This window comes from Silurus meridionalis, chromosome 13 (genome assembly GCF_014805685.1).
Source record: "Silurus meridionalis isolate SWU-2019-XX chromosome 13, ASM1480568v1, whole genome shotgun sequence".
Classification (NCBI taxonomy): domain Eukaryota; kingdom Metazoa; phylum Chordata; class Actinopteri; order Siluriformes; family Siluridae; genus Silurus; species Silurus meridionalis.
In genome coordinates, this window is record NC_060896.1 from 16997881 (window position 1) to 17023798 (window position 25918).

The 25918-nt window shown below is 40.5% G+C and overlaps 1 protein-coding gene and 1 long non-coding RNA gene across 10 annotated transcripts in view; one reads left to right on the forward strand and one right to left on the reverse strand.

Moving 5' to 3' along the window:
• Positions 1-18101, reverse strand: part of LOC124395676 — a 40429-nt gene extending 22328 nt beyond the window's left edge. The window contains exon 1 of the long non-coding RNA XR_006927663.1: positions 17624-18101. This is a non-coding gene — a long non-coding RNA (uncharacterized LOC124395676). The remainder of the gene's footprint in view (positions 1-17623) is intronic.
• reln (reelin) overlaps positions 1-25918 on the forward strand; it is a 515746-nt gene that overhangs the window by 265674 nt on the left and 224154 nt on the right. For all 9 annotated transcript variants that reach the window (XM_046864386.1, XM_046864387.1, XM_046864388.1 and 6 more), the window contains 3 exons: positions 6262-6470; positions 6759-6890; positions 19337-19446. In XM_046864386.1, the coding sequence (XP_046720342.1) occupies positions 6262-6470; positions 6759-6890; positions 19337-19446 (451 nt within the window). The remainder of the gene's footprint in view (positions 1-6261; positions 6471-6758; positions 6891-19336; positions 19447-25918) is intronic.

The window sequence follows — 25918 nt, forward strand, 5'->3', positions numbered from 1 at the left end:
TTCAGGGTTGGAAAGAAAAAATTGTCCCTGGACAAGTTCCAGGGAGTAATTCAATGTTGCAATCATAGGGACGATGAGGGGGAAAGTGGTGGCTCACTGTTTGCTGAAAACAAGATTTATATTATTTAGTAAACTGGGACAAGTCTAAGGGTTTTTAGGCATCAGAGCTGGAAGGGCTACAGTTAGGGGATGACAAGTAGCATGACAGGTGGGGCTCCACCTAGAAAGAGAACAGTTGGCTCAGTCTGTGACTGTTAACCAGGAATATTCCAGGATCAGAGGAAGTGAGGGAAGAGACCAGGTGTAGGCATATCTCCTCATGATTTTGTGTGATGATGACTTGCAGGGGTCTGGTAAGTGACTTCTGCTTGTCATCCAGTGCCATAATCGTCCTACAGGTGCATAAGAAATCTACAGCCGCTCTGCCAGGTTGGTGTCAAGAGAATTGCCTGCACCTCCAGAATCCACCAGTGCCTAAATTGTTGACCCTTCCAGGTCATCTCAATTGAAAGGTACAGCCCAGAGTCTATATAAGAGATTGGTTGAATGTTCCTTCTTCTGGCTGTGATGGGCTCAGCATTTCCTGGGAGTTCAGGGCATGAGGACTCCCTAAGGCACAGATCTTGTTCCTGAGGGGTAAGAAGGTACTGCCTAGTTGCATAGATTCAGGTGCAGTCTGATCCTATAATTCCTCTTGGCCAGGGTTGGCTTATGGGAGTATAAGAAGCATGGGTGTATTTTGTTATTGGGCATCTACTGAGATAGCATGGCTCCCTTTCTGAAGTCGGACGCATCTACCTCAAACATGAATGGTCTCTGGTCTTTGTTCCTGATAGGCCAGTCTCGGCTTTGTGTGTCCATTAGAATTCCCCTGGGACAATGTAATTTTGAATGAACCTTCTGTACAACTGTTGGACCTGCTTGTCATTAGGAGGAGAGGGTATCTGTTGTGGACACAATTGAGTCCTCAGTAGTCAATGCCCATTCAGGGTTGGAAAGAAAAAAAAAAAATTGTCCCTGGACAAGTTCCAGGGAGTAATTCAATGTTGCAATCATAGGGACGATGAGGGGGAAAGTGGTGGCTCACTGTTTGCTGAAAACAAGATTTATATTATTTAGTAAACTGGGACAAGTCTAAGGGTTTTTAGGCATCAGAGCTGGAAGGGCTACAGTTAGGGGATGACAAGTAGCATGACAGGTGGGGCTCCACCTAGAAAGAGAACAGTTGGCTCAGTCTGTGACTGTTAACCAGGAATATTCCAGGATCAGAGGGAAGTGAGGGGAAGAGACCAGGTGTAGGCATATCTCCTCATGATTTTGTGTGATGATGACTTGCAGGGGTCTGGTAAGTGACTTCTGCTTGTCATCCAGTGCCATAATCGTCCTACAGGTGCATAAGAAATCTACAGCCGCTCTGCCAGGTTGGTGTCAAGAGAATTGCCTGCACCTCCAGAATCCACCAGTGCCTAAATTGTTGACCCTTCCAGGTCATCTCAATTGAAAGGTACAGCCCAGAGTCTATATAAGAGATTGGTTGAATGTTCCTTCTTCTGGCTGTGATGGGCTCAGCATTTCCTGGGAGTTCAGGGCATGAGGACTCCCTAAGGCACAGATCTTGTTCCTGAGGGGTAAGAAGGTACTGCCTAGTTGCATAGATTCAGGTGCAGTCTGTGGGTCCCTGCCCTTCTCCTGATAGGGTAGGCTGACTACGCTCCTTCCCTTCTGCCTCCACTCATGTCCTTGCTCTCAGATGCAGATATTCAGGTGTGTAGCCAGGGACTTAGGCGTGTCAGGAGGATCTCAGAGCCAGCTTGTCTTGCACGTCTGCTGAGAGACCATTTTGGAAGCGAACCTTAAGCATGCAGAACTGGATGGCATATACTGCCATAGAATGATTGCCTTGATTAAGGGTGAGAAGTTACTTTGTAGACTCAGGGTAACTGATGGGGTGTTTAAACACTCTCCTGAGCTCTGCCGAGGAGAGGGCAATATCATTGGGCATGCATATACAAATAATTAAAGACTTTAAAAATTCTAACAGATTTTAATGATGACTGAGTGTCAGGGAACCACCGGCCATGCCTTTTTCCCAGCACAGTTGATGCAGTTCATTCTGCCGATTATTCCTGGACTACCCATGCTAAGGACAGCACTGTTTTACAGTACTGTTGCTTCCTAGCTGTTTTTTTTTCCCAAAGACTATTAAATCTCTTAAGTGTTACTCCGGTTTCTGTCTCTTAATCCCCACTTGACACTGAGATCATGAACTAAAATGCTTTATGCAATAAATATACAAAATAAATATAAAATAGTTATGTTGAAATTTAAGCATTTATTTTATTATTTTTTTGCTCCTTACATTTTATAAACATCATCAAGGTACCCATTACACCTTGAACAATTAGACCAGGTACTTAAAAACAATTCTTTAAACAACTTTATGATACCTAAAGTTAACCTCTAAATTCAGAAATAAATAACTAAAGAACAAGAATCGAAAACTAATGGTGTAATGGTCACCTGTATTTATATCAACTACAGGAGCTTTTCTAGAAGGGATAGTGTCATAGACAGGAATTTCGGGTGAATGACTAGCACCAGTACCAACAACAACAGTGTAATCAGTCACTGACACAGCCACATGTGCATATGGCTCTTGTTGTTTGGGCAACTGATAACACACCAATGAAGCAGTGCAGTCATCAACACAAGGAGCGGTATTAGAGATACTAGAATCTAGAATCTGCTTGTGAGAATTTCTCAGCCTCAATCTGCTGGTCATCGGTATGTCAAGTCAAGTAAAGTTTATTTCTATAGCACTTTTTACAATGGACATTGTCTCAAAGCAGCTTTACAGAATTTAACAGTTAAGGTGAATGATGTGTATTTATTCCTGATGGGCAGCCATGGCGACTGTGGCAAAGAAAATCTGCTTTAGATGTTATGAGAAGGAAACCTTGAGAGGAACCAGACTCAAAAGGGGAACCCATCCTCATTTGGGGGATATCAAGAGTGTCTTGAATCTTTAACAACACAGAACACTGGAGAGTAAGAACTAACATGAGCACTGGTATGTGAGATTGAGTAATTTAGTTTCTACAGTAATATACAGTCATTTGAGGTTATGGAACCAGGAGCTACTGAACAACTCATAAAATACCTCAACATTTGCTATTATCATAGATCCAACACCAGCTTCTCCATGCAACTCAAAGAGGTCCAATGTCAAAACTCCACATGAAGTGGGATTAAATTGGGCTGGTAGGTCTACTGCTTTTTAGAGGTTTACTGCTTCTTAAAGTCCAATACCAGTTTTCTTTCAGGAACTCCTGCTGTGTCACTTTGGAAACGCTTCCATGTTGTCCACGCTCTGTCCAATGGACCCAATGTGGAAGGGCTTTTTGAATGCACTGTATATAAATAAAAATATAAAAATCATTTACAGATTACTTTAAAAACTGTAACTGTACGGTGTTTTCTTCATGTTTTAGTTTGAAATGATCCCAAACTTTGAAAACCTTCTGGGGTTTTCTTTGGTCTGAATCTTTTTCTCGCCCCTTGTTGCTTTCTTTTCTTTCCACCTTTTTTTTCTGCAGCTTCTTCTGTGTTTACCTGTCAAGTGCGCTTCCGAGTTTAGTGTGTGGTGCAACAGTAATAATGATCCCTGGGAAACACGATGCTATGTGTGTAGTTAAATGGACCAAACTAATTTTTGTAATCAAATTCTCAAGGATTAATTTTAGCCCTAAACAAAACATTTCCAGTGACTAAGCAACCCAGCAGTTTGATAACTGGTTAGGTTAAAGTTCCTAGCTCTAAACATTACCAGTTAGTATGCTTTGGCCTTTAGATCTTGAATAAAATTGTGAACAAAATTCTGTATCTGTGGCATTTGTTGATTTAAACTTTAAATACAATTTGTTTTTATAACTTTAGTCAATCCAGAGTCAACTCTAATTTGTTTATAGCACAGTATTTCCGAACATTTCTATTTTAAATTAAATATTTAACATTCTTAACTATGGTTTCTTGAATGCACAGCACCCAGAAATCATCACTTGCAGTTATGTTTATAATTAATATGATTATTATGATTATTATTATTATTTTGCTATTCACTGACGTAATGAAGTATACATTGTTTTGGGTCATATCTTGAGAACCTTAAACAGTACAACCTCTTATGCTTTGATTTCAGTTGAATTTAGCTAGTGTCCTTGCCTGATCAATTTTATTTTATTTTTGCCAATTTTCATAATATGCTAAATCTACAGATGTAGATATCATTGGTATATCTTCACAGCATTTATTGTCTATATAACCAGCAATGTGTGAAACTCAATAAATACCAAAAACATGCTGACAGTTGTAAACATCATGGCCATCAGGTCAATGTATGATGCATTTATTTGCTTTTTAGATAAAAATTAAAAACTAATTATGGAATAACTATGTATGAAAATGTTTTTTTCCTCAAATGTAAACTTTAAAATTCTGTCTAATCTCTCTCTGTTTTTTTGTTACTCTAATGGAAAACTATTTATCAGTGCCTATATTGATCATTATAGTATGTGTTTTACAAAAGTGCATTTACTGTGCATTTTAGGGCATATTGATCAGTAGCATTGTGAGAGTTTGATTACTGCACTTTGTGTGAGTAAGCAAATAAAGATAAATAGTAAATATGTAATTTTCTCTTTTTTGTGTTCAAAAACAAATTAAAAGCCATTCTCATTTGCTTTATTAATGCAAATGAGCATGCAAATGCAAATTTATACAAATGATATATCACTATGTATACAGAGAGAAAAATAAGTATTTGAACACCCTGCTATTTTGCAAGTTCTCCCACTTAGAAACCATGGAGGGGTCTGAAAGGTGCATGTCCACTGTGAGAGACATAATCTAAAAAAAAAAAATCCAGAAATCACAATGTATGATTTTTTAACTATTTATTTGTATGATACAGCAGCAAATAAGTATTTGAACACCGAAGAAAGTCAATGTTAATATTTGGTACAGTAGCCTTTGTTTGCAATTACAGAGGTCAAACATTTCCTGTAGTTTTTCACCAGGTTTGCACACACCGCAGGAGAGATTTTGGCCCACTCCTCCACACAGATCTTCTCTAGATCAGTCAGGTTTCTGGCCTGTTGCTGAGAAACACGGAGTTTGAGCTCCCTCCAAATATTCTCTATTGGGTTTAGGTCTGAAGACTGGCTAGGCCACGCCAGAACCTTGATATGCTTCTTACAGAGCCACTCCTTGGTTATCCTCGCTGTGCGCTTCGGGTCATTGTCATGTTGGAAGACCCAGCCTCGACCCATCTTCAATGCTCTAACTGAGGGAAGGAGGTTGTTCCCCAAAATCTCGCAATACATGGCCCCGGTCATCCTCTCCTTAATACAGTGCAGTCGCCCTGTCCCATGTGCATAAAAACACCCCCAAAGCATGATGCTACCACCCCCATTCTTCACAGTAGGGATGGTGTTCTTGGGATGGTACTCATCATTCTTCTTCCTCCAAACATGTTTAGTGGAATTAAGACCCAAAAGTTCTATTTTGGTCTCATCTGACCACATAACTTTCTCCCATGACTCCTCTGGATCATCCAAATGGTCATTGGCAAACTTATGACGTCTTAGTGTATTACCAACAGTAACTTTGGAAACGGTGGTCCCAGCTCTTTTCAGGTCATTGACCAGCTCCTTCCGTGTAGTTCTGGGCTGATTTCTCACCTTCCTTAGGATCATTGAGACCCCACAAGGTGAGATCTTGCATGGAGCCCCAGTCCGAGGGAGATTGACAGTCATGTTTAGTTTCTTCCGTTTTCTAATGATTGCTCCAACAGTGGACCTTTTTTCACCAAGCTGCTTGGCAATTTCCCTGTAGCCCTTTCCCCAGCCTTGTGGAGGTGTACAATTTTGTCTCTAGTGTCTTTGGACAGCTCTTTGGTTTTGGCCATGTTAGTAGTTGGATTCTTACTGATTGTATGGGGTGGACAGGTGTCTTTATGCAGCTAACGACCTCAAACAGGTGCATCTAATTTAGGATAATAAATGTAGTGGAGGTGGAGAGGGTGAAGTAGGAGAACTTGCATACATATATATATATATATATATATATATATATATATATATATATATATATATATATATATATATATAAAGATCCAGTTTTTCTCTCATGTTCCCTTTCTGTCCATTAACTAAACATTTTTTTTTTTTCCCCCACAACTTATGTGCTCTTTCTCTCTCATAGACCCCTACTGTGGTGTCTGTAGCTTTGCCTACAGAGCTTCAGAATCCTGTAACTCAGTTTTGTCTGGAACAGAGGTTTCATGGTGGAGCCAATCATCATGTCTGGGCACTGGATTACCTGCAGCTTCTGCCAGTGATGCCTGATGTTTACACACATATGGCCCAGTTTTCTATTAATCTTGGATGTGGCTCCTACCAGCCCACTAACAGGTGCCCTACTCTCTATGCATCACTATGCACAATGTTTGCCTGATGAAAGCCACTGGGGGGGGCTGTTTTTTAATAATATTGTAATATAAAATCTAATGATTTAATTAACAAAAAAACAAAACAAATCACACTAAAGCAAGAAACCTGTTTGTCTTATTTTTCTTTATATTCCCACATACTGTATTTTTAGGAATTATACTGTTTTTTTGGTATTGTTAGTAGTGGCATTGCTTAACAGATTTGCATCTTTTATTGTTTGTTTCGTCTACACTAATATTTTAACAACAGCATCAATTTGGAGTTCTCAACTAATCAGGGACGATCCTGGTCCCTTTTGCATATGGAGTGTCTACCTGAGTTATGTTCTGGACTTCATCTTCCACACAGCACAATCTACTCATCTATCAACTACAGCAGTGGGTGTGTATGCATACGGGTGCATGTGCCAGATCTTTGTTTGCATTATGGCTTTGCATCTGCAATGGTGTTATTGTACAATATAATTGTAACCTTTGGTTAAAGGTATTAAAAATAAAAAAGGAACCGACTACGCCACCTGGGTTATTTATTCACCCAGGAAAATAGATTAAACCCAAAAGAATAATTAAACCAAAAAAGTTACAAAAGTATGAAGGACCCTGCTGGTTCGGATGGGATTAAAGACAGAGACGTGACTCTACAAAAATAGTACAAATTTATGAAACAAAAGAATGCTTAAAAATATTTTAAAACACCATTTACAGCTTATCAGTTATTTACCAACAATCGGAGAGACTAGATTAAATCCTATTTGTAACAGAAGGGACAGAGCACACAGCAAATCAGTGCATAATTCTTAAAAAACAAGAATAAACCAAAAATAAACCCAAAACACACAAACAATCTCCCCTTCTGTTTAAGTCTCAGAAATCACAGCTCATCAGATAGTTACATGTGGAAAGAGTTATGTAAATGGTACTTACACTTATACACACGTTAAAAAAGAGAAAAACAATTAACTCCCGATTAATATTTAAAAAGCGTCCAAGCGGCTCACGGAGCAAAAATACCAAGCCTGCTAATTTAATACACCTGCGCAAGAGATAAATATCAATAAATATAAATAAAAGTCCTTACTCAAACATAGCACAGAACCGTTGCGCAGGATAATCTTTTAAAACACTCAGTAATCCAGCGGTTTACAACCGCGACGTCCGCTTGGTCCAAACTGTAAACCAACAAGCTAATTTGGGTTGATTAAATGGTGTGTAAAAGCATATACGAAACAGGTACGAAACAGCAGCTAGCGCTCTTTGGCCACACCTAAAAAACAAACAAACAAAAAACATTTCAAACAGTTTCCCCCTTCCCCAAAATAACTCACAATAAAAGTTGCTTACCTCACAAAAAGGGTTAAACTATTGTCACTTTATGCTACCTGCGTTCATGCACACCTCCCTACAAACACATTCAGACCATGATTAGCAACTAATAAAATAAAACAAGCGACTCACCAGGGGAAAGCCACAGGAAAGTAGAAGATAAAAATGCCTTTTTTAGCCACCCAGCCTACAGATAAGAAAGGAATCAAAGTGCCCCACTCAACTGTGCTTTTTATAAAGCCACAAACACGCCGACATAATTACGTGGCACAGGTGTGCTCAATGTCAAAGCGCAACTCCACAGCAGTGGGCGTGTCTTCGGATTTAAAATGCACCCATTATTTATGCATGTCTATTTGTCTTCATTTTAAAGACATTCAACCGGTCACATTCTACCCCCTAGTTTTAAATTCGTCGACCCGACGACATTAACTCCAAGGCCTAAAAAGGGTGGAAGCACTGTTAGTTACAGTCATCCGAGAGCTCACAATACCCCCCCTATGCCCTATTGTCTCTGGCAAATGATGGACATTAGGATGGTAACCTGCAGTTGTTTGGGTAGTCCGACGTAATGGTGCTCTTACAGTAGGCACTATGTGCTCTGCTGCCACGGAAGGATCACTAGGTGAGGAATCATGGATTAGAGGAGGCTCAAGATCAGGGAGACTATTAGGTGAGATGGAAATACCCTCAGGGGCTCAAGGCCGGGACGAAGTACAAATAGGAAATAGCGGTGAATTAACAATTGGTACTATAGCCAGAGGGGAATCTGCTTGCCTTGACACCACTAAACACATATCATCATCCGATAGATCTTCACTGGATTCCAGAGAGGCTTGATTAGATTCTGAAAGGGGGTCAGCAGGCTCCGCCAAATTTTGCCCAGCTGGTTGAGCTCTTAACAGAGTACGATGCACATGTCTCACCTTTTCCAAATCATCAACAGGGGCAATGGTGTACACAGACCCACCAGATGTAGGGGCTCGCAACACTTTGTAAACCACAGAACTCCAGTAGTCTTGAATCTTGGCCCGACCTCGCACACCAAGATCCCGCAGATACACCAATTGGCCTTGACCTAAAGGATCATCTTGAACTCTCCGATCATGCCTCTCTTTTCTACAGTCCGCTGCAGCTTTCATGTGACTTCTAGCCCCATCAAAGGCCACTTGAAGTCTAGTCTGATGGTCATAAATCCAGTCATGAACACTACCTTGAGTGGGAGCCTCAATTCGACCCAAAAGAAAGTCGACAGGTAATTGTGGATCTTGCCCAAACATTAAGAAATAGGGAGATTGGTTTGTAGACTGATGTGGGGTAGTATTATAAGAGAAAACCACTTGAGGGAGATATACAGCCCAGTTTTTCTTCTTACAAGAGGGTAAAGTGCGCAGCAAATTGTGCAGTGTGCGATTAAATCGCTCGCATTGACCATTTCCAGTTGGATGAGCTGGAGTGGTTCGACTCCAGGCAATGCCATACAACTCACACAATTGATGAATAAGGATACTCTTGAAGTTCCTTCCCTGGTCTGAATGGATGCGACTAGGAACGCCAAATTTGTAAAACCACTCATTAACCAACACCTTTGCCACCGTAGATGCTCTCTGGTCACGAGTAGGCACCGCCTGGGTGTATTTAGAAAACACATCAGTCAGGACAAGGACATTCTCCATTCCATTCTGTGAGGGCTCAATTAATGTAAAATCAATTGCCAGAATTTGATTAGGCCTTGAAGCTAACAAATGGCCCATATAGGTCTGGGCGCGGGGAAAGACATTCTTAGCAACAACACAGCGTTCACATTGTTGGCACCATCGCTTAATGTCAGAAGACATACATGGCCAAAAACATCTTTGTCGGACCAGCTCTATTGTACGTTCCACTCCCTGATGACCATGTTCATGATGATGACCATGATCATGAAGCTGCTGCATCACTACAGTCTTTAAGGAAGCTGGGAGCAGAAGCTGAAGAAAGGCCTCACCACCCTGGGAATGGTGACACTGGCGGTACAATACGTCATCCTTCATCCTTAGCTGTTTCCACTGTTTCAGTAGTCTACCTGTATCCGTGCACAACCCCTGACGCTCTTCACTTGAAGGATATTTCCCCCTCCTCCACAACTGTAGCAACACTCCCAACGCTGCATCTGCTTCCTGCAGCCCACGCAAATCTGCAGAAGTATGACCAGGAAAAGCTGTAATAGATGCTTGTACACATTCATTCTGCGGTCTGATGGAAGCAACCTGCTGAAGAGGCTCAGGGAGAGAACTTCCTGGAATCATACCTTCCAGTACAGGCCCAGCAGGGTGCTGTCGTGATAGTGCATCAGCATTGCAATTGCTGCGTCCAGAACGATACTTGATGCTGAAATCAAAAGTGGCAAGTTGAGCAGCCCACCTCTGCTCTAAAGCACCCAATTTTGCAGTATGAAGGTAACTCAGATGGTTATTGTCGGTGTTTACCACACACTTATGTCCAAGTAAATACTCACCGAATTTCTCACTCATTGCCCATTTCAGGGCCAAGAATTCCAGCTTCATGGAACTATAATTGGACATATTCCTCTCTGATGGCCTTAATCCTCGACTTGCATACGCAACTGGTCGAACTCTGCCTCCCTGTTCCTGAGACAGGACTGCTCCCAATCCGCTGTAACTTGCATCCACTTCTAAAATGAATGGCAATGAGAAGTCTGCATAGGCCAAAAGAGGGGCACTCACCAACCGCTGCTTCAAAGTATCAAAACTTTGTTGACACTCCTTTGTCCAAGCCTCCTTGCAAGACCGGGATGTATTCTTTCTCTTGGCCCCGGTCAGGTCAGCTACTAGACGATGAAGTGGGGCAGCCAGCTTAGCAAAACCCTCCACAAACCTTCTGTAATCTTCTTCTTCTTCTTTCGGCTGCTTCCATTAGGGGTCGCCACAGCGGATCATCCGTCTCCATACCACCCTGTCCTCTACATCTGCCTCTTTCACACCAACTACCTGCATGTCTTCCCTCACCACATCCATGAACCTCCTCCTTTGCCTTCCTCTTTTCCTCCTACCTGGTGGCTCCATCTTCAGCATTCTTCTACCAATATAATTCATGTCCCTTCTCTGCACATGTCCAAACCATCTCAATCTCACCTCCCTCACCTTTTCACCAAAACATCCTACATGTGCTGTCCCTCTAATAAACTCATTTCTAAATCTTGTCCATCCTCGTCACTCCCAACGAAAACCTTAACATCTTCAGCTCTGCTACCTCCAGCTCCACCTCCTGTCTTTTACTCAATGCCACTGTCTCTAATCCATACATCACAGGTCTCACCACAGTCCTATTAACTTTCCCTTTCATTCTTGCAGATACCCTACTATCACAAATCACTCCTGTCACTCTTCTCCACCCACTCCACCCTGCCTGCACTCTTTTCTTTACTTCTCTAACACACTCTCCATTACTTTGCACTGTTGACCCCAGGTACCTGAACTCCTCCACCTTCTCCACCTCTTCTCCTGCAACCGCATCACTCCACTGCCCTCCCTCTCATTCACACACATGTACTCTGTCTTACTCCTACTGACTTTCATTCCCCTTCTCTCCAGCGCATATCTCCACCTCTCCAGGCTCTTCTCAACCTGTTCTCTACTCTCACCACAAATCACAATATCATCTGCAAACATCATAGTCCAGGAGACTCCTGTCTGACCTCGTCCGTCAACCTGTCCATCACCACTGCAAACAGGAAAGGGCTCAGGGCCGATCCTTGATGCAGTCCAACCTTCACCCTGAACCAGTCTGTCGTACCTACTGCACACTTCACTGCCGTCACACTGTCCTCATACATGTCCTGCACCACCCTCACATACTTCTCTGACACACCTGACTTCCTCATACAATACCACAACTCCTCTCTTGGCACTCTGTCGACGCTTTCTCTAAATCCACAAATACACAATGCAATTCCTTCTGTCCTTCTCTATACTTCTCCATCAACATCCTCAAAGCAAATAAGGCATCTGTGGTGCTCTTCCTCGGCATGAAACCATACTGTTGCTCACAGATGGTCACCTCTTCTCTCAGCCTGGCTTCCACTACTCTTTCCCATAACTTCATGGTGTGACTGATCAACTTAATTCCCCTGTAGTTACTGCAGGTCTGCACATCTCCTTATGCTTAAAGATCGGTACCAGCACACCTTCTCCATTCCTCAGGCATCCTCTCCTTCCAGAATCCTGTTAAACAATCTGGTTAAAAACTCCACTGCCATCTCTCCTAAACATCTCACGCTTCTACCGGTATGTCATCTGGTCCAACCGACTTTCCATTCTTCATCCTCTTAATCGCTGCTCTCACTTCCTCCTTACTAATCCTATCTACATCCTGCTTCACCAACTCCACATCCTCCAACCTTCTCTCTGTGATTTTCCTCATTCATCAGCTGCTCAAAATACTCCCTCCACCTTCTCAACACACTCTCCTCACTAGTCAACACATTTCCCTCTCCATCCTTTATTGCTCTAACTTGCAGTACATCCTTCCCAGCTCGGTCCCTCTGCCTGGCCAATCGGTATAAATCCTTTTCTCCTTCCTTAGTGTCCAACCTCTTATACAGCTCCTCATATGCCTTTTCCTTGGCTTTCGCCACATCCCTTTTTACCTGCTGCCGCATCTCCTTGTACTCCTGCCTACTTTTCTCATCACTCTGTCGATCCCACTTCTGTTTTGCCAACCTCTTTCCCTAATGCTCTCCTGCACTTCCTCATTCCACCACCACGTCTCCTTGTCTTGCTTTCTATTTCCAGATGTCACACCAAGTACTTTTCTAGCTGCCTCCCTCATCACTCCTGCAGTAGTTGCCCAATCATCCGGCACCTCTTCACCACCACCAAGCCCCTGTCTGACCTCTTCCCTGAACCTCACACTACACTCTTCCTCCTTCAGTTTCCACCATCTTATTCTTCTTTCAATCCTTACTTTCCTCCTCTTCTTCTTCGCCTCCAAAACCATCCTACAGACCACCATCCGATGCTGTCTAGCTACACTGTCCCCGCCAACACCTTACAGTCTCAATCTCCTTCAGGTTGCATCTCCTGCATAGCACATAGTCCACCTGTGTGCACCTTCCTCCACTCTTATCGTCACCCTATGATCCTCCTTCTTCTTAAAATACGTGTTCACCACTGCCATTTCCATCCTTTTAGCAAAATCTACCACCATCTGCCCTTCCACATTCCTCTCCTTAAAACCATACCTACCCATCACCTCCTCATCACCTCTGTTCCCTTCACCTACATGCCCATTAAAGTCTGCCCCAATCACCAATCGTTCTTTCCTAGGTACACCATCTACCACTTCATCTAATTCACTCCAGAATCTTTCCTTTTCCTCCATCTCACAGCCAACTTGTGGAGCATAGGCACTGATGACATTTATCATCATCCTTCAACTTCCACCTTCACGATCATCACCCTATCAGAAACTCTCTTCACCTCACTACACTCTTACTGTACTCTTCCTTCAGAATCACCCCTACACCATTTCTCTTCCCATCCACACCATGATAAAACAGTTTAAACCCACCTCCAATGTTCCTGGCCTTACTCCTTTTCCACTTGGTCTCCTGAACACACAGCATATCTACCTTTCTCCTCTCCATCATATCAGCTATCTCTCCCTTTACCCGTCATAGTACCAACATTTAAAGTACCAACCCGAACCTCTACTCTCCTACACTGCTCCTTTTCCTGCCGTCTCTGTAGGCGTCTTCCTCCTCTCCTTCTCCTCCTTGACCAACAGTAGCCCAATTTCCACGGTACCCTGTCGGCTAACAATACCTGTGGCGGTCGTTGTTAACCCGGGCCTCAACCGATCCGGTATGAAATTCTCATTTGTGATCCGCATATTTGATTTGGCACATGTTTTACGCTGGATGCCCTTCCTAACGCAACCCTCCCCATTTACCCGGGCTTGGGACCGGCACTAAGAGTGCACTGGCTTGTGCCCCCCTAATGGCTGGGTTACAAACCTTCTGTAATAACTAGCAAAACCCAAAAAGGACAGAAGTTCTGAGACATGTTGAGGAGGCTGCCAATTAGCAACTGCCTCGATTTTCTTAGGGTCAGTCGCCACCCCCTGGTCAGAAATCAAGTGCCCCAAGTAACCCACCTCGGGCCGGAAAAACGAACACTTCTCCAGTTTGGCCTTTAAGCCTTCTTGATGTAAACGCTTCAGGACCACCTCTAGTCGTTGCAAATGCTCAGACACTGTGGAAGAGAACACTATAACATCATCCAGATAGAGTAACAGTGATTGGAAATGTTGCGAACCAAACATCTCTAAAATGTGCTAGGTGCATTACACAGGCCAAAGGCCATCCGGTTCCATTCATATAGCCCAAAAGGTGTACAGAAGGCAGTTTTCATCTCATCCTTCTCGGCCACTGGGACCTGATTGTAGCCGCTTGCGAGGTCCATCGTAGTAAACCACCTGGCACCGGAAAGAGCATCCAAAGATTCCTCGATTCTTGGTAATGGAAATGAATCTTTTCTTGTCTTACTGTTTAATTGACGATAATCAACACACATTCGCAGGCTACCATCCTTTTTCTTTACCAGGACGATAGGAGAAGCATAGGGGCTACTACTTTCCCTTATTATTTGGGTTTCCAGTAACTGATTAATATGAGCTTTGACTGCCTCATATTCTGAGGGAGGAATGCGTCTATACCACTGCCTAACGGGAACCTCATCAGTCAAAGGAATATCATGTGTGATCAAAGTGGTACAACCCAAATCACCATCGTGTTCTGAAAACACAGAAGAATATTTAGACAGCAGCACCCTAACTTGACACTGTTCCTCAGCAGTTAACGAGGACAGATCAACAGCATTTATCCTGTCCTGTAGGGAACCAGTAGTTACCTGGGAAGAGACAGTGGCCTGCACACTCATGGGAACATCTTCAACCCCTGGAGGTAAACTCACTACTGTTACTGGACTAATAGTACCCAGGACAGTTTGTGCATAAAGATTAACATCAACTAGCCCTACATTGATAACTGGAACATAGACTTGTCCACAAGCTACCTTAACAATGGCAGGAAAAGCCAAAAGGCCTGCTGCTAACCCACCACTAGAGGGCTCAAACACAACAGTCAATCCAGCATGTTGCTGAGAACAAGTAGCGGGAATAAACTTCATAGTGCCACCTGGCACATGAATACATTTACGTCCTTGAACCCGAACCCGGGCTGAAGAGTCTAAAGGGGCCTTTGCCTGAACTTGATGGCATTTCTGTAAGGCTTGTTGCCACAAACTAGGGGCATGCTGCACTAAAGCTGCTTCAAAAAGGGCTGACCCATATTGTCCAAATAATTCATTATAACACTCCCGAATAACATTCATGCCCAGAACACCGGAGATCTGAGTAGCACCTGGAGGGTCTTTAACTATGAGCACGCCACGTTTAGGAATCACTTTACCCAAGACTTTAACATCCAGCTCTAAATAGCCTATGTATGTAATATCTAAGCCATTGGCAGCCTTAAGCTGTAACCAATGACAAGAGTGAAGTTTGTCCCTACCCCAAAGCTCAAAGTGCTTCAAAAAAAAGCTTTCAGTCACAGTTGACACCATTGAACCTGTGTCTAACAAACAGGGAACTAACACTCCACCCAAACTAACAGTCACATGGGGGCATGGAGATAATAAAGGGGCCATATTTTGTACATCGGGGAAAACAACATCTGAGCCAAACACATAACTAGAACCTTCTGTGCTTTCCTGAAATGAAACAGAGGGTTGGGACCTTTGCGCCACTAACTGAGGAGGACGTGAGGGAGATCGATCAACCCTTGACCAAGAACTCCACTCACGGGCGAAATGGCCAGGCTGTCGGCACCTCCTACAGATAACTGCACCCCGATTAGTGGCATTTGTAACAGGAGGGAAACGTCTTGGGGCATTTTGAAATGAAGACACATTACGTGTTAACTGATCAAGCTGTTCTTGCTGCTTCTTAAGCATCTCTTTAAGCTCAGATAATTCAGAACCTGTAGACATTGTAGACCCACAAACCCCATACTGCAGCCCATGGGTAGAAGTTGAAAAGCTACAGTCCCTAGAACCCCTTGTCATGCCCTCCAGTTCCCATCTAATAGCTTCCCCTCTAACATCAAGTAAAGTAGCCCTAGGGTTTCGACATACAAACTGTTTTAATTCCCTTCGAAGGGCAGAATCCAGCACATACTCTACAAATTGGTCCCGCAAAAGAACCTCAGAGTTAGGCATACCATTAGGAGCATTTTTAATTACTTTTGACATTAAGCCAAGGAGGGCATGTGAAAATTCCTGAAATGTCTCTCCCTCTAATTGGCGTCGAGAAAAGAAATTCTCCTGCAAAACAATATATGAATCCGGGCAACCATACAATTCAGTAAGTATTTGAATAACTCTTTCTGGATCTTCCCGGTCTTCTCTAGGCCTACATTTTATTTCCTCCCTAGCTTCCCCTTCTAAATGATCATACAAAAAGTGTGCTTTATCAATAAGGGATAAGTGGCGAACGCGCATACTAGTCTTCACGTCCTCTAACCAATCAGTCAAAAAAAATCCCAGTGCGGCCTCTAAAAACAGGGCATTTCCTCTCCCTAGGGACATAAATCAACCTTTCTGTCACTACTGAATTACCATTTTCGTAACGTAGGCGCTCATTATCAGCCTTAAGATGGGCCACCAAGTCTCGCAATTGCTGCATCTCCTCCTCCTCCATAGTGACAGCCTAATTAGGAAAAAAGGAGAGGAAAATACACAAAACAGGAAACTAATGCACTGGCTGCTGTTTCAAGATCAAAATAAATCAGTATCAAACCAAAATTAATATCACACAAAAAAAGTCACGTCTCTGCTTTACATACCCAATGAATCCTGCCATCTACGCCAAGATTGTAACCTTTGGTTAAAAGGTATTAAAAATAAAAAAAGGAACCGACTACACCACCTGGGTTATTTATTCACCCAGGAAAATAGATTGTACCCAAAAGAATAATTTAACCAAAAAAGTATAAAGGACCCTGCTGGTTCGGATGGGATTAAAGACAGAGACGTGACTTTACAAAAATAGTACAAATTTATTAAACAAAAGAATGCTATAAATATTTTAAAACACCATTTACAGCTTACCAGTTATTTACCCACAATCGGAGAGACTAGATTAAATCCTCTTTGTAACAGAAGGGACAGAGCACACAGCAAATCCGTGCATAATTCTTAAAAAACAAGAATAAACCAAAAATAAACCCAAAACACACAATCTCCCCTTCTGTTTAAGTCTCAAAAATCACAGCTCATCAGATAGTTACATGTGGAAAGAGTTATGTAAATGGTACTTACACTTATACACATGTTAAAAAAGAGAAAAACAAGTAACTCCCGATTAATATTTAAAAAGCGTCCAAGAGGCTCACGGAGCAAAAATACCAAGCCTGTTAATTTAATACACCTGCGCAAGAGATAAATATCCAAGTCCTTACTCAAATATAGCACAGAACCATTGAGCAGGATAACCTTTTAAAACACTCAGTAATCCAGCGGTTTACAACCGCGACATCCGCTTGGTCCAAACTGTAAACCAACAAGCTAATTCGGGTTTATGAAATGGTGTGTAAAAGCATATACAAAACAGGTACGAAACAGGTACGAAACAGCAGCTAGCGCTCTTTGGCCGCACCTAAAAAACAAACAAACAAAACATTTCAAACAGTTTCCCCCTTCCCCTAAATAACCCACAATAAAAGTTGCTTACCTCACAAACGGGGTTAAACTATTGTCACTTTATGCTACCTGCGTTCATGCACACCTACCTACAAACACATTCAGACCATGATTAGCAACTAATAAAATAAAACAAGCGACTCACCAGGGGAAAGCCACAGGAAAGTAGAAGATAAAAATACCTTTTTTTAGCCACCCAGCCTACAGATAAGAAAGGAATCAAAGTGCCCCCACTCAACTGTGCTTTTTATAAAGCCACAAACACGCCGACATAATTACGTGGCACAAGTGTGCTCAATGTCAAAGCGCAACTCCACAGCAGTGGGCGTGTCTTCGGATTTAAAATGCACCCATTATTTATGCATGTCTATTTGTCTTCATTTTAAAGACATTCAACCGGTCACATAAGCTTGATGTGGGAATACAAATGTGCAAAACAAATGAAACATACATTTGCGTTAACCAAAATGTATTCCAACCAAACTAAAATTAAAATGTGGTAGAAAATTTTTAATTTATATTTGCTATGTAAATGTCAACATTTGAATTTGTTTATTCTTGCACGTATATGTGTGTAGGTGGACAAGAATTTCCTTTGCTCTTTCCAATGTTGCCCTCATCGAAAATAAATAAAGATGAAGAAAGAGAAATTAGATTAGTTAAATCTTAACAAAAACCCACCTTTCCCATAGAGACATTATGCAGAATTGGAAGAGAAGGCAAAAAAGACAATATTATCATATGCATATGATAGCATATAGCATATGCATCAATAAAATTAAAGTGGAAGGTGCACACAGGCAAGCACATCAGACTCTGTTGCAGTAACCTTTACTTACATGTTATATAAGTGCTATTGTGTAGTAAGTGTTTTGCATGTTTGATGTCAACATATGTAACTCCTGTTGTATGAATATAGCTTGAAATGTGCCAATATCTCCTAGGATTTGCCTAAATTGTACTTGCATAGTTAATTTAATTAATCATTGATGTTAGTTGCAATTGCAATGACTGAGGTTTATTGACTCATTGACTGAGCGCTTTAGACAACTGCATTGTGTAAACAAAACATTTCCGGTGACTAAGAAATCCAGCAGTCTGATAATTGCCTAAGCTAAAGTTACTAGCCCTAAACATTACCAGTTATCATGCTTTTAGTTTTTGAACTGAAATATATGAAAGCGATCAGCCATGTCCTCACCAATCACACACTTTGTAATCACTTTCTTTTTTCCATTTCTTAAGCATGTTGCTTTCATTTTAAAATTGCTGTACCTGATGCATTTGTTGATTCAAACTATTCATCAAAATTTTGGAAGTTAATTAACAAATCTAATTTTATAACTTGAGTCCATTCAGTCAGTGCAACTCTAAAAACTCTAATTTGTTGTTCATGGCACAGGCAAGAAAAAGATCTTGCCTGTGCCATATTTGTGATTTTTTTTACACAAATGTTAAACCCTGGCAAGCCTGGGTGGAAAGGAGAACTGTAGGTATAAAATGCAACGTGATTGTACCTTATGCTGTTTCTTATGTCCAAGGACAGAAATAGGTCCAAATAAAGTTAAATGAAAGTTTAAGTTTGATCTGATTCCAGAACCTAATCTTCTAGTTATTGTTAAATCTGTAATATATTAGTGTTCCACCTGTATTTTAAATTAGATCTATTTCATTAACAAATTGCTTTGTACATTTTTTCTAGTTAACATTTTACTTGTATATTCATGCATGTGTATGTGGGTAGGTGGACAAGGATTTCTGTTGCTCTTCCCAATGCTGCCCTCACAGAGAGCACTCAGTTTCGCTGGATACAGACTGGAAGTGGGATTGGCAATATGTGGGCCATTGACGATGGTAAATGCTGCATTTTTACTGAATGTTAATAATTTTGCTATTAAGGGGGTAAATAACTTTAGATACATACATACATACAAACATACATACATACATAGGACATAAAACATCTACACACCCCTGTTAAAAAAGGTATTTGTAATGCAATAATGTAATCAGATATTTTTCCACCTTTAATGGGATATAGCAAACACTAAAATCAAGTGGAAAGCAAATAGAAACATATTGGAGAAATATGCTTAAAACCTAAATGTCAGGTCCATGTATGACAGACTTGTATGACCCAAAACAATTTGTGGCCTATAGACATGGCCCCAAAAGTAGTTACCACACACACATTATAGAAGACTTTTACTTACCAGCTCTTCCCCAAATAACACTCTGAGTGTTTTCTCTACATCTGCCTTTACTAAGCCATTTGGCTGTTATTGTTATTCTATTTTGTTGTTGTTTGTTTGTTTTTGGATTACTACCCCTTTGTTTTTGCCTGATGCCAAGGGATTCAAGGGATTCTTTCTTCAGTGCTTCATGAGCTTCACTAACTATTAGGGAAGGTCTTCAGTCTAACAAAATTCCATTTTAAATTAATCCATTTTAAATTAATCTGGAAAGCGACAGAGTTTAAAGAGAGGCTTGGGTTTTTATTATGAGGCAAAGCATGTTTTTGGATTCAACACCATTTAGCCACATTTTGTCAGGTAAAAAAAAATTAACCCAGAAGCACCTGCAAGCTGGGAGCTAGAAGATAGGAGCTTTCCCATCAGTAGACCACCCTCCTGAGCCAATGCACCACTGCTTTAATTGCAGCACCATGGTCATTACTTTAGACAATGCACAATATGTTCCTAGTCAAAACTATTATATAGTAACCACCTATGAGTGGAAGCTCAAATGTATGCTTCTAATCTTTTAAGTCTAATCCAGACCATATCTCACCTCCATTCTGTTACATGTAAAAATACAGCACTTGTATGCTTTTTCTGTATTGATTGTGGTCATAGACTCCAGAGCTGCTAGTAACTACATAAATCAGGAAAAAGTAACCCACCTGAAAATCCCATTCAAATTTCTACATCAAGATCCATATCGAAACATCAGAGAGTGGGGAAAAAAATGATAAATGCCTCAGCCTTCTTAGGAAGTAGAGACACTGCTGGGCTTTCTTAGTGATGGTGCTGGTGTTGAGTGACCAGGAGAAGTTCTCTGCCAGATGGACACCAAGGAATTTCTGCTCTTAACGATCTCTACAGAGAATTTATCGATGATCAGTAGAGGATGGCTGCTCTGTGCTCTCCTAAAGTCAGAAACCATCTATAGCTACACTGCTACAGCTACAGCTACACTGACTCAGGACTAGAGTTTGCATCTGATTACAATCACTGCACACCTGAACATAGTTTATCTGTAATAAATGGACATTCGGTGACTTTCAGATGAGGATGGGTTCCCTCTTGAGTCTGGTTCCTCTCAAGGTTTCTTCCTTATACCATCTGGGGAAGTTTTTACTTGCCACAGTCACCATTTGCTCATCAGTGACAAACTTACACATAAAGCACATCTTATTCATTCTTTATCACCACATTATCTGTGCAAAGCTGCTTTAAGACAATGGTACTTGTTAAAAGTGCTATACAAATAAAAAATAAATTGAATTTAATCTCTTTGGTTTTGTCAACGTTTAAAGACGTTGTTGGCTTAACACCAGATTGGTAGTGGTTGCACCTCCTTTCTGTGCTCTGCATGCTCACTCGTAAAAGCTGAACTGTAATCTATGAACAGCATTCGTATATGTGTCCTCATTTTTGCCTAAGTGGGTGAGGGCCAGATGGAGTGTTTTGGCGAATGTTTTGGATGACACTTAAACTGCATGAGCTTCAGTGGGGGTGGTAGCTTGGTCTTGATGTGCCTCATGACGAGCCTCTTAAAGCACTTCATTAGGATGGATGTGAGTGCGATGGGACGAGAGTGATCGAGTCAGGAGACTGTAGAATTATTTGGCATGGGGACGATGGTTGTTGTCTTGATGCATGTATGAACAGCGGTGCTGCTCAGGGAGATGTTGAAGATATCAGTAAAGACATCTGCTAGCTGTTCTGCACATTCCCTAAGCAATCTGCCTGAAATGTTGTCTGGTCCAGCAGACTTCTGTGGGTTAACTCTGCATAAAGATTTGTCACTTCAGCCTTGGTTAGACAAAGCACCTGCATGTTAGTAAGAGGTGTGGTCTTCCTTGCCACCACATTGATCTGCACCTCACTCCAGGCATCACGGAGGGAGGCATCACGGTCACAGGCAGGTTCAATTCAATTAAATTATTTTTTATTTGTATAGCGCTTTTTATAATGGACATGTCTCAATGCAGCTTTACACAAATAATATGGTGATAAATAAATGAATAAGATTGATATCATTATATAATTATATATTATAAGAGCTAGCTGGTGGAGACTGTGGCAAGGAAAAACTCTCTGAGATGGCATAAAGAAGAAACCTTGAGAGCAACCAGACCTTAAGAGGGAACCCATCCTCATCTGGGTGGCACTGAATGTCCATTTAATATTTACTAACCCTAGATTTTAAGGTGATGGTAATCAAAGTAATGGTAATCAAATGCAAACTGTAGACCTGAGTCAATGTAGCAGACTGTTGACATCAAGTACAGTCCATATCCATCCTCAAAGCTTCTGTGTTACTTCGTAATTTTATGAATCCCCAGGCCGTTTATGAGAAACATCCCCATCCCCACAGACTGGCCTCGAAAAGAAGAGAACACCATCCACAGGCAGGCAGAGACAAAGCGGACAGATCCGAGGAGAGGAGAGGAGAAGGAACAGTGGTCACTGGTACCTCAGGAGCATGTTTACCTAAAGAGAAAGAGAGAGAGAGAGAGAGAGAGAGAGAGAGGGGGGTATCCTTATTGTATAAAAATTAAGAACACTGTGCTAACACAGACATGAGGGATATCTGATATAAGAGATGGCCCACTAAATCACTGTCAAAAAATGCGTGAGAGTAAGGAGATGACAGCATACAAATATCCCAGTTCACCGAACACTCTATGATTCACTATATCCATGATTCCTCCAGATCTGCTCCTTTACCTTAGAAAAACCTACCGATAAAATGCTTGACTAAATAAATGTGTTTTCAGCCTTGACATGAAAACTGAGTCCCGAACACTAATTGGGAGGCTGTTACATAACTGTGGGGCTTTGTAAAAAAAAAAAAGATCTGCCCCCTAACAAATAGCATCCACCTTTGTAGCCTTGAGGGTATAGAAGTTCACTCAGATATTGTGGTGCAAGATCATTAAATGCTTAATAAATCTGTAGTAGTGTTTTATTAGCAATGCCAGATTTAATTGGGAGCCAGTGTAGACTGATTAAAACAGGGGTGATGTGGTCATATTTTCTAGATCTAGTGAGGACACTTGCTGTTGCATTATGGACTAACTGAAGTTTATTTATGCAATTACTCAAACACCCAGACAGTAAAGCATTACAATAGTCTAATCTATATGTAACAAAAGCATAAACTAGTTTTTCTGCATCCTGTACTGACATTATATTGTAACGACATTATAATTTTTGCAATATTTCTAAGGTAAAAGAAGGTTATCCTGGTAATATTATTCACATGAGCCTTAAATGACAGACAAGGGTCAATTATTACACAAAAGTCTTTGACTGCTGTACACATTAAGACAGAAACAACATCCAGAGATGCTACATAATTGGAAAGTTTAGTTCTAGCTGCATGTAGTCCTAGTAAAAGTCTTAGCCGAGTTAAGCAGAAGGAAGTTATTAAGTATCCACTGTCTAATGTCCTTTACACACTCCTCAACATTTTTTAAATAATCTCTCTCATCTGGCTTTGCTGAAATATACAACTGTATATACAACTGTGTATCATCAGCATAGCAATGAAAGCTGATACCATGTTTATGTATAATTTCACCCAGAGGCAGCATATATGAAGAGAGAAGCAGTGGGCCTAAGACAAATCCTTGCAGAAAAAGAGTTTAGAGAACTTACATTTACATCAACAAACTTATGGCAATAAGTCAAATGAAATCTAAGTCAAGAAAAATTTGTTCCCTTCATGCCAACAAAATGTTCTAGTCCAGCAAGGAGGAGAGTGTGATCAATGGTGTCAGAAGCTGCACTAGGGTCGAGCAAAACAAGGAAGGACACAAAATCCTGATAAGAAGCCAATAATAGGTAATTTATCAGTTTTACCAGCAAGTACTCTGTGCTATGCGGCCTAAATCCTGACTGATACATTTAACATTTTTTATTCCTAAGTAGTTGTAAGCATACTGTAACTGTTGTGCTAGAGACCTTTCTAAAATCTTGGAGATAAAGAGGAGGTTTGATATTAGTCTGTAGCAGAGGTGGGAAGTAACGAAGTACAAATACTTGGTTACTGTACTTAAGTAGATTTTTTTGGTATCGATACATTATTTACTATTTATTTTTCAGACAACTTTTTACTTTTCTCATTACATTTTTACACAAATATCTGTACTTTTTACTTCTTACATTTTCAAAACAGACTCGTTACTTTAGTTTTAATTTATTGATTTGGTGAAATGTCAATATTTTTTATTTTTACTGCATGCCAATTTCAGCCCACCAACCGATTTCCTGTCATTGTGCGTCTTTTTCAATCCACTGGTGTATAATGTCCTGACTCTCACTCACCACAGATGTAGACTAGTTTACAAAGCTAAGAATGAGAAAGCAGAAAGCAACAAGAAGTAAAGCTAAAGTGGATGAGACAGAGGGAGTCAGCGATGTAAACATGACTGAGAACAGAGACATTCCTGATCACCTGATCATCATCATCATTATCATCATCATCATCATCTTTTCTCTGCTTGTGTTCTATATGTGGATGTTCAGCCTGGACACATTCATTAGGTAACGGCATTTTTAATTCGTTTTGTATAAAAAAAAAAATATATATATATATATATATATATATATATATATATATATATATATATATATATATATATATATATTAGGCTGTCAAAATTAAAATTATTTTAAACAGCACTACATTTTATTAACGCCATATTTATTATCAATTCAGCTCGCATTTCTGTTTTTACCATTTTTATAAATAATTATAAATACAAAAATAAATAAATAATAAATAATAAAATAAATAATAAGAGGCAAAATTAAAACCTCCAGCAAAACATACACTTATTTATAACATCCTTTATTTACTTAGATATAAAATAAATAAATAAGTCTACAGAAAAATATTTTTAATCAGTCAACATTTGTTTTATTTAAGTCTCAAATCAAACACCAAATCCGCCATAATTCACACAATTAACCCTCTGGGTGGCGTTTTGTGGGTTTTCCCTCATAATGGCGAAACTAACTTAAATTACTGTCTTTATTGATCGTATAGATAAGACCAATACATCATTTAAATCTGTAAAATGTCTATGATTATGATAAAAGCTTCTTGACTTGACTTGAAGAGGTGTAGTTTCTCCAGTACCACCTCATTAACTGTTTGTGTGGAAACATACCGTATTTTTCGGACTAAAAGTGTGTTCTGAGCTGCACGGCATTGGGAGAAAGCTTCACAGATGGAGATTTTTAAACGCATGACGATGCTAAAAGATAAACTAGAAAAATAGTTGTGAAAGGAAGGAGGACGACAGTGACCGTTACTTTCTTGGTAGACTACTGTTTAGATACAAGCCGTTGTAACAGAAATCATATAAGCACAGACAGGTTTCCAAAACCCGTGCTTTTTTATTTTTCTTGGCAACAGCGTTACGGGTTAGTCAAAGAAACTTAGAAATGAGCATCAGAAAATAATATGGACATACCTCGGTCTTGCACACATGCATAAATACCGGAAAAATGCGCCGGCAGGCTATTCCCAAAATGCTGCTCTGCTCTTAAAGGAGCCACAACATATTTCACCCGTTACACCGTGTAACAGACCCTGTCTTTCGTTAAAGCCTGTGTAAAGTTAATTAGTTTCAGTGTAGACACCTGCGGCGTATAGACAGGTACGGCTTATTTATGTTCAAAATATAAATATTTGTAAAATTCAGTTTATGCGGCTTATATATGGGTGCGCTTAATAGTCCGGAAATTATGGTAGAAAAGGTTCCGTTTGGTGTCCTGATTATTTACATAATTTAAACCACCATTATTACTTTAAATAATTTACAATAATTGTTTGTATTCATGCTCTATGTTGCATCCATATTTCTCCATGTCCATGTTGCTTAAAAGTATTAAAAACAGGAAGTATTCATATATGGTACATTTAGAACAGATAGAAATGTACCATATATTAATACTTCCTATTTTTACTCATTACATCTGCACTATTTTTATGTATATGTATCTTTATTTCTTTATATCCTTACTGTACATTCTGCCCAACATTTCACATTCATGTATATATGTATAATATAATATAAAAATATAGT